The 10,344-nt window shown below is 34.2% G+C and overlaps 1 protein-coding gene across 2 annotated transcripts; it reads right to left on the bottom strand.

Moving 5' to 3' along the window:
- Positions 1–2,904: 2,904 nt before the first annotated feature.
- Positions 2,905–5,704, bottom strand: LOC110910465. Of its 2 annotated transcripts, none has more exons than XM_035984147.1 (4): positions 5,500–5,704; positions 4,428–4,477; positions 4,216–4,320; positions 2,905–3,224 (listed from the first exon to the last, which is right to left on the bottom strand). In XM_035984147.1, the coding sequence occupies exons 1-4, from the start codon at positions 5,666–5,668 to the stop codon at positions 3,063–3,065; spliced, it is 486 nt and encodes a 161-aa protein (XP_035840040.1). In that variant the 5' UTR covers positions 5,669–5,704; the 3' UTR covers positions 2,905–3,062. The 2 variants fall into 2 exon arrangements, with proteins under 2 accessions (XP_035840040.1, XP_022010806.1); XM_022155114.2 differs by having other exon boundaries at positions 4,428–4,489; positions 5,500–5,702.
- Between the last annotated feature and the right edge of the window lie 4,640 nt (positions 5,705–10,344).

Below are 10,344 nucleotides of genomic sequence, written 5' to 3'. Positions count from 1 at the left end.
ATCAACCAGGCAACGTTTAAGTTTGATGATGGCGATGAAGAAAGCGAGGCAACAAGACGTGTATGTGTTGCAACGCACAAGGAAATCCAACATGGCTATATGAACCATATGGAAATTGAAAGTGGTCTTGCAGGACTAAAGATTGATGATGAAAGACTTTTCTACAAGGATGATAGACGATTAACAAAGCAACAGGCCAAAAATTTGAGAACAAAAATAAGGACAAATGCAAAGAAAGTTCAAGAATCAAATGGTTGCCCATATTATAAGAAGCCAGCAAGGATTAGAGATATTCAAGATCCTAATCTCATCGAAAACATCCAACAAGTCGCAAAAGATAAGCCTCTAATGACTTGTTACATACAAGGTTGCAAAGCAGTTATTTAAGCGGCTCTTCATCAAGGGTCGCGACGTTTCAATAGCGGTTCTCATGTCCATCATCGAAAACATTGCCCAAACACAACCCATGCATCTATCTATGTTAATAACATCAACTATAAACATAGTTATTTGTATACACCCTTGTTTTGTGGAAGTGGCAAAACAAGTCGGTTGAATTACATTACTCACAATGTTATGAAAGCGGAAATTTTTTTTATGTTCGTTTATCTAATAAATGGACGAATATGAATAAAAAATATTATTTGGTTTAACAAACGAACATGAACACTTGTCTAGTTCATGAATGTTTGTTCATTTAAATTTATTTTTGTTCGTTAGTTTATATCCATTTATGTTCATTTATTTGTTTGTTCAACGAACGAATACGAACACATGTCTAGTTTAAGTTGTCTAACCGCCGATGTGCAATTTTTGCAAAGTAAAACTTTTTTTATCCTACCACCTATGCCCTCTTGAAACCATTCAAATTTGGATTCTATGCCTTCAACATTTTTTTAAAATAACGTTTTCAACATCCGAAATCTTGATCGAGAGATAGCGGCATCATATTTTGGGTTATCGATGAAATAACCTTCCGTTAGGACCGCAAGAGCTTTTTCACGATCATGTGACATGTATTTATGTTTTCAATGTTGTTGTGTCCTCAATTTCAGCTTGGGCAACAATATCCACGAAAAAATCTAGGCTACTATCATCGAACAAATCAAAATCATCTTATGAACCGGGAGGAAGGTACAAATTGCGATCCGTATTGTGGTGTAAAAAGATTTGGATGAATATTTGGGTGTAGAAAATGTAGATGAAAGAGAATTTGAGTTAGGAATTATGAAAGAAAGAAACAAGGTATATATAGGTTTTCTTTTATTTTATTTTATTTTGAGGCTAGTGACCATTGAACGGTCAAATTTTTAAATCACAACACTCACCCGTTGCCTCAAAAGCCACTCCCCCTCAAAAGCCACTCCCGCACCAAGACCCGCCCAGCCCTACCCACATTGATGGCAGCAGCTACACCGCATCCACCCAAAACCCGCAACCACAACCTGCCGACACCCCTAACGACCAAAAGAACGTACATTACCACATTATAAATAAGCAACATCTTGTTGCTTTATATGCTTGTAAATTATGCATAGGGTGTTTTTCAAAAAAATTTTGAATTTTATTACTTTAAATCTAAAAGTCTTTTACCTTTTACATTTTAATCTTATTGATTTTTTTTTTTTACTTTTACCTAAAGCTTTTTAATCTTTTGCAATTTAACACAAACAATTTTTTTATGTTCAACTTTAGTCACTCATACTTTTATCTTTCGCAAGTTTTTCGTTTATGTTTCATTCTAAATTTGCGAGTCAATACGCCGCAATGTGCGTGTGGGGTTCAATGTTTTTTGTCTATTTTTTTCCGTTTTACAGGCCAATCGCAATGCGTCTATTTTTCTCCGTTTGAGAAGTTCATCGCAACGTGCGGGTCCTAGATCGACTTAGTTATTCTTTTCTACGTTTTTATGTTACGGTCTAATTTCTCGCATTAACATGACGCAATGGGCGTCCGTGGTTCAACAATTTTACGTCTGTTTTTTCATTTGGTGTTATTTATTCCTTTTATTATTTTATTTTTACGAGCTTTCCTGATATTGGTGGTCGTTGGCAGTGGTGTGGCATTGGTGTTACTTGGCACGATTTTACGAACGTATTTAACTTATTAAATTTTTTACTAATGATTTGTTTCGAGTTTACCCCTATACCTCATTTACTTTAAAAGAACTATTTTTACGTGTATATTTTTATGTATTTGTCGTCATGAATTCGATTTGCTATATGTTTCGAAGTAAACTTTTTCTAAAAACGAGATAGGTCAAATATAATATGTGTTCGTATAAAAAAACCATTTTTATGTACGTTTCGGTGTACATTCAAGTTGGTGTATGTTTCGACGTAAACTAATTTGGGAAACGAGTCAGGTCAATATAATATGTTTTCGTGCTTATTTTATGAATGTTTGGTAAAATTTGTTTTGAGTCGAGTGGAGTTAAATCGGGGTTTCTTTTTTCCCTTTTTCACAAGGTTCTAATTAATCTCTTTTAATTATACGTGTCAACTTTCCCGTTACATGTGTTACGTTTTCTATGTCTGAGTCGTGTCACATACAATACATATGTATGAGTCGGGTTACATATAATACATTATGATTTTATGATATAAATTTGATTTACATTATGTTTTGATCCAATCGCAATGCTTATATAGGTTACATTGAGTTCAATCGGGAAACGTCTAAACACGCGTTTTCATATGATTAACACATCACATAACATTTGACTAACCCATTCGATGTTTGTTACGTACCCGCGCTGCAACGCGCGCGGGTGTTATTGCTAGTTGTCATTAAATACCAACATTTACTACTCTCATTGAATACACTCTCAATCATAAGGTATACTTGCATCACGCTAGAGTTGGGTCATAGGAAGATATCAACGAAGCCGACGACCAAATTGAATAAAATCAAATATCTCACTGTGAAACTATGTATTTAGTTAGAAGCCATAAAAATGTAACCTCAAATATAAAGTGGGTCAGGGATTTACAATATTTATCTACATTAAAAAAGCTATTATAAGTTATGTTGCTTGAAGCTAGTGAGTGTTAATTATATAGTTATTTGTACTTTTCCATTATTCTTCTAGCTTCTTCAAGGGTTTCCTCATCGGTTGAAGCGGTGGTGGCAGTGCTGCTGCTGGTGGTGTCGCTGCCGCCCGTTGTAGGGCCGTCATCCTTATTGAAGGCGATAAAGGCCGAGTAAATTAGCCCCATTGTTGCCTGTTTCATAAAATATAAAAACCATTACTTGCATGCAATCTTCACAAGTAGCACAACAAATTGTATAGAAATTGGAACAACTTCAGCTCTGAGATGTAACATAACCGATGGATAGATGGTGAGGTTTTAAACTTTTGAAAAACGAGTTTTTTGGTTTGGTTTTGGTTACGAACATTCATAAAACCAAGTTAACCAACAAGATATTGTTTTTTTTGCTATTGGATAATGTTTTGTATGAATGTTTGGTTTTGATGATGGAACCTTTAACTAGTGATGAAGTCCAAAAGTTCAAGCCCATATATGTACTAAATTTGTTGAAATCTTTCATTTTTGTCAAAATGAAACCCAGTGATCAACTGGACAACTGAGCCATTTCGTATAATTAAATGTTATAAAAAACGAAAATAATTGATGATCAAGTAATGAGGTGGCAAAATGGGCAGGCTACGTAACGGGTCAAAACTAGGGATATCTCGGTACCTACCGGTACCGAAAATCCCAAAAAATGGATACTGGTACGGAAAATACCCAGTAAGGACCGGTATTTGAAGGTAAAAACCGGTACCAAACCGGTACCAAAAATGCTAAATGTTGGTACCGAAAATCAAGTCGGTTTGGGAAATTCGGTACCGGTACCCGGTACCATTTGCTCATCCCTAGTCAAAACAGTTTTGGTTCAAAGCAGGAAACTTTTTAAAACAGGCTACATTGACCAAAACACTTGTCATGAATTATTAATATCATTACATTTTATTAGTGTCAAATGAATGCAAAAATATCTTATTATCAATGATTAATAAAAAAGATGCATAAAATGAATATGGAGACTTTATGCATTTGGAATACACTTTTAGCGACTTTCAACCGTTATATTCTTTAGAGAAAAAAACATAACCCAAATTAACCTCTTTATAAGTAATGAGCTAAAATTGCCACATACAGCAACTAACTAGTGAAACTAAGCTTACAGAAGCTATGGGTACAAGCATACCAGAAAAAAGAAAGCTGTAGATAGGAATGACTTGACGAAAAAAAGTACAACGGCTGCCCCGACTACAGCCACAGATATCCGAGCAATTGGTCTTGGAACTGACTCCTAAAACACCCGATAAGAACAATAGGTACAATTCACCAAAAGTAGAAACTTGAAAAGATAAATGGGTTTGATATCGACGACATGTAAATGGAGAGAAGATAACTTACTGGCACTAAAGTGGTCCCTGCTTCAACTCCATCCTTTCCGACCTTATATGCTGTTTGAAGCACTTTATCAACAACACATGGTCATAAAGGTTAGCACAAGACCAAGAGATCACATGAGAAACGTAACACTCCAGTTGCAAAAATTGATTCTAAATGTATTTGAAGTCGGAAAGGTGGATGACATGAAACTAACTCATGAATCCAAAATGGAAACAAGCACATGCGTTCAGCTCTACGTAGGACAACACCTAAAATACGTGATAAGTTGATGCAAACTTCAAACTTTATGGTACAAATTCGGTCTACAAACTTGGAATTTCAACTAAAATTTGAGTGATTAACATCAAAATTGCTCATAATGTGTCATCTATACCATACAGTAACAATGAATCGAAGTCATTTAATTATGTAGTTCTAAACCGAAGCACAACAAAACTCCTTCCTCCCTTAATTCTACACTCTTGGTTTTAAAAAGCGCCACTTTGAGGTGTTTAGGTCCCAAAATCCGAGGCATGAGGCGATGAGTTACTCTATCACTACATCAAGTACAACATTCATGATCTTTACATCTTTTTGGTCATTTTCACATATCATACTCATCACACCCAAATTTTGACCCACGTGTGCAAGAACCGCCTCGAGACCATGAGGCATTTTCCGGATCATCTCAATTTTTTTAAAACCATGTCTAAACATACTTTCCCAACTCTAGAGCAATTGACATACATAGTTGATAGTTCATTTAGTTGATTGACCATCAGTCGTATACCTATAATAACCCTATTTTACAAGATTCAAACTGTTTTACCATCAAATTACATCTCCATATGGCCAAAAAGCATCTGTAACTCCAATATTCAACATCAATTGATCATCATTTCATAGAATTACCGGTTAATTTGGTGTTAAAACTTTACAATTCACATATTATCCGGTAGACACACAATTTTCACACGAAATAGAATAATCTCGATTTCTATTAGAATATTATCCATAACATACATGCTAAATGACGTCACAACTACATATATACAATCAAAAAGCATAAAAATTCATTGAGTTCACGAAATACCTCTGAAAAAGTTCGATTGAGCAGCGTGGATTCGAGACCTGCGATTTCTAGGGTTAACAAACGGAATCATAAACCGCTTCTTCGATTTCAGAAGCGATTCGCATCGTGATTGAGAGGTGAAAGCTAGGGTTTGAGGTTTGTAACTGAATGATTTTAAGATAAAAGCCATCAGAAGTGTTGCTTCTGGTGAATGTGTTTTGAAAGAGGAGAGGATATTTGGTACTTGGTAGGAAGATGAGTGGGTGTGTGGGCTTTAATTGTTGGGCCTGTTGATCCTATTGGGCCTAAAGTTGATAGTCTTCTAGGCCCATGGGCTAAAGATGTTTGAAAAGCTAGAAAAGTTTGTTTGGTTTTTTTGGAACAACGATTTTTTTTATAGTTTGGCTATTGCACTTTCAAAATTGGAGAGCCTCGTTGCCCTACTATGGCCAGACTATGTTGTCTTAACCATGTCCACGCTAGCTTCAGAGTTCGGCTTGGCCGTTCTACCGGGAAGGCGTGACACATGGTGGGACGAAAACCCGAGTGGTCTCAACATAGAGGATGACACCTCTGCAAGGAGACTAGGCTCTCTCCATCATTGTCTAATCCACCAAAGTGACACAAGTGAGTATTGAATTCGGATCTCCATTGGAGAACCCCAAGCCTTTCTACCACTAAGTCACAAGTGATGGATTGTAAAGTTTGTTGGGTGAACGAATCAAGTTAAGCTGGCTTAGGTTGTAAATGAGTCAACACTTGGTCAATGTTAGTTTAACATGTTAGATATATTTTGGATAAAGAGATTTTTCAAAAAGAAAATCAATAAAAGATTTACAAATAAGTAAAATAATTTCAACTTATAAATTCGTATCATATATCAACTCTAATCACACTTGTAATATGAAATACATGCTCGATTTCCAAAAATATGCACATAACTTCGTAACACACTTCATAAAACATTTCTTGTATGATAGTTATGAAACATTTTAAGCTTTATAGCATATTTTTTCAAAGAGTTTGAAGGCTATGCAATTCATATAAACAGAAAAGTTTTTCATATTTTCTATAAATTAAGAAGGTAAAACTATTTGTATCTTATAGCGTAGATTCAATCTGGCAAAAAGTTTTATGCCTCACTCGTAAATTATGCCAACATGTATATAAATTTATTCAAGACTAATGTTGTGCATAGTTTCATTTCAGGATTTTGAGTCATTCTAGGTTTTTTATGAGGTTTCTTGAGTTTCCGGATTTTGAGTCATCGTAGGTTTTCACGTGATAAATTATGTTTAGGTTAAAACCATTGTCTATACGCATATATAGTCAATGTGGGGCTAGCCCACTTGGTAGAGGCTTATGTCTCTTAAAGGAGAGGTCCCAGGTTCAATCAGGGACAAAGGTGAATAGTTTAGAATTTCTGGTCTACTAGAGTATGATTAAGCGTTCTTATTTAATAAAAAAAAAAAAAACGCATATATACCCCTAAGCTAGTAAAACTAAACATAAGTTTGTATTTTGTAGAATATATACCCAACTACTTTGTTTAAGTCTCATTAACACACTTATTTATAACCAAAACTTAGACGTATAAAAGTTAATTTCTTCTTTTCTTTTCAACTATTAAAGCAAAGAAGCTTTAATAGTTTTATCATAAGTTAAAAAAAAAAAAACAAATGATAAGTTACTTCTTGATGCTAAAATAATTCCAGATCTGAGATGACTTGCATCTTTATGTCACAAAGCGAACTCTGCTTCTTATACCAATGTGATGGTCCATCACAATATTCATCCAGTAGTAGAAACATATGGATTGAAACCTAAATTAGTATGGCATATGAATTGAAAAGCCACTCCCCCAACCTTTTGTTGGTTTTACTCCACTCTTAAGACTAGACATGTAGTTACGACAGGGACGTAGCTACATAGAAGGGTATGGGTTCAATCGAACTCGTACCAAATTTTCTTATTGTTATATATACGTGTACTTCGACATCGTATTCGTAGAAATTTCGACATTGAACCCGTAGAAACTTTTACACCGAACCCTTAGAAACTTTGACGGTTAACCCTTTTAGAAAACTTGATATGAACCTTAGAAAATTTGGCAACCAACCTTAACCCACATGTCCAGTTTAAAAACAATAATTTATTAAGCCCACATTCTATTAAAAAAGTAACCCGTTAACTTATTTAGCCCACATTCAATAAAAACTAACTCATTAAGGCTTACGTCAACCAGATAAGCCCATAAATCATTTAAATCCAATTAAAAAGTGCAAATAAACCACGGGGGAAATAGGGAAGAATCGACGCGGTTAGTAAGTCACGCATAAGGCTTAGCTTCACACCATCGACCTCATCGGACATTACTCTGCAGTCTCCATCTCGCTGGACACCGCCGCCCATGCCAGATAGGTTTCAAAAAATAAAACCCTATAAAGAGCAACTTAAATGAATTTCTATTATTCACTTTAATATCGATTGATGTATTTTTTATTAATTATTTGTATTTTAATTTGATTTTTGCTATTATTTTTATGTGGCCCGACCCGAACCGCTAAAATGGATCGGAGTAGAAAAAAAGCCAAAAGTTAGTGATAGAGAATTGGTCATCCGTCCCTCAAAAATTTATGAACCTGTAGGAGAAAAATCCTGGCTAGGCCACATAGTTACGGGAGAGCCAGTATTCACGTTCGTTTCATTGAAAGTAATGGACTTGGAATTAGAATTTGTGCGGGAATTGAAATTTGATTTGGAATTTAGATGTGTTGTTTTACTTAATGGAATAGAATCCGGATGGAATTGGAATGTAGCTTCCATTTCCTGTGTTATTGTTCAATTCCGATTTATTTTTTTGTTAAAACCAACAAAATAAGAAACGGAATCAACATTCCAACTCGATCAAAATTTCATTTCATTTCATGAAATGAACGCTACCTAATGGATTAATGCTGGTACAAACTTGAGACCTCAATGCTTCAAATTCACTAGGTATCCCAAGATCTTGGCCATTTAGATAAATTATGCAATGAGTTGAGTTTCCATAGCTATAGGACTTATGAGTCTTAGAAGGGAATCAAATACACATGAATGTTACAAGGGCACACACATGACCTATGTCATTAATGAGTAAAGTTTTGGCATCTTTTCAAGAAAATGATTCCATAACACATCACATGGTCCTTTAGCCTTGAAATTTGTTAAATCTGTCTTATTTTAACACTGAAATCATCACATGCTCCTTCAACTTCAAGTTTGAGGGATGCTTCCTTTTAATTAAATTTAACAGGTTTAAATATTACTTGGCTTGCTTATAAAAATATGTCGGTCATATGATTCATTGGTAGTTCTTTGAAGTAATATCTTTTAATAAAAAAAAGTTGTGAGGTATATTGATATATCAATATTTCAATCAACTAATAAGGTAGTCGCCTCCTTTCAAATTCAATTCAATAACTATTAAATCCGATTTATGGGTTGTTTATTTAGCTCTTAATAAGGTTTTTAATAGTTCAGACCTCTAACTGGTTAAGCACTTAATGGTCCAGATTGTTTGTTTCGCTAGTAGATGTCTGAATGGTTCAGACATTTCATTTGCCTCTAAATGGTTAAGCATTATACTGAGTCTGAATGGTTAAGACCTATAATCTGAATTGGTCAGACATTTGTCTCTGAACGGTTAAACATTATACTGGCTCTTAATAGTTCAGACCTCTTACTGGTTCAACATTTAATAGTTCGGAGCTTTTATTAGTTCAGCACTTAACCATTCATGTTAAACAACCCCTAACTATTATATAATTGTTCCTATTCACAAATCACAATATTTTATACGTTTTAGTATGATAGAATATTTAATATACAAGTTATTCATATTTCATTTTATTTGATTAGTAAGATATACTTTATTGTAATTAAAGATGCCCTCCTTATTAGAAATCATATTTTTTGCTTGACAAAAAAGATTTCAGTATTTGATTGCTAAGAGAAAATCATCACAATGCTTGATAAGGAAAATATGTTTAATGTACAAGTTATTCACATTTCAATGTACTTGATTAGTGAGAAATACTTCATTGTAATTAAAGATACCCTCCTTATTGTAAGTCATATTTTTTGCTTGACAAAAAAAAACATCAATATTGGATTGCTAAGAAAAAATCATCACAATGCTTGATAAGGTTAATGCTATCACTTACTTACCTAACTAGTGGCTATCCGGGAAAATCATCACATTGCTTGATAAGGAAAATGCTACCACTTATTTGCCTGACTAGCGGCTTATCATCCGCGCTACGCAACGACTTCAATTCAAAACATATATTAAAAGCAAATCACGAACGTAACGATAAGAAACCCACGTCACATCAGTATATTTGAAAGTTATCGGAAAGTTATGTCGTATACGGAAGTCAGATTATTCGAACAAAATTTACACCAAAACGTATAGTTATTTGAACAAAATTTACACCAAAACGTATAGTTATTCGAACAAAATTTACACCAAAACGTATATGAATTTAAACACGACGGCCGTGCATTACATCAGGTCGGTTTAAACATAGATAAAAACACGCCGTAATGATGTATTTAGAGATAAAGCAAAAGGCGGTTTAAAAAACATTTAAAACAACCGATCGGTTTAAAAACAACGTTACGAAAATTCACGTCAAAATATAAATAAGAATATATCCCATGGACTGTTGATATAAAAAACAAAACCATAAAAAATCACAAACTGAAAATTTGTTAAAAACTAAAATGATAAATTTATTAAAGTTTAGGGGTTGTAGTGTAAGTGGAAGGTTTAAATGAAAATATTTTTTTATAAGAAGAAAAAAGAAAGTTTCAACCAATAAG

This window comes from Helianthus annuus, chromosome 15, assembly GCF_002127325.2.
Source record: "Helianthus annuus cultivar XRQ/B chromosome 15, HanXRQr2.0-SUNRISE, whole genome shotgun sequence".
NCBI classification, from domain to species: domain Eukaryota; kingdom Viridiplantae; phylum Streptophyta; class Magnoliopsida; order Asterales; family Asteraceae; genus Helianthus; species Helianthus annuus.
The sequence above is the reverse complement of the archived record's forward strand: the minus strand, read 5'-3'. Positions and strand labels throughout refer to the sequence as shown.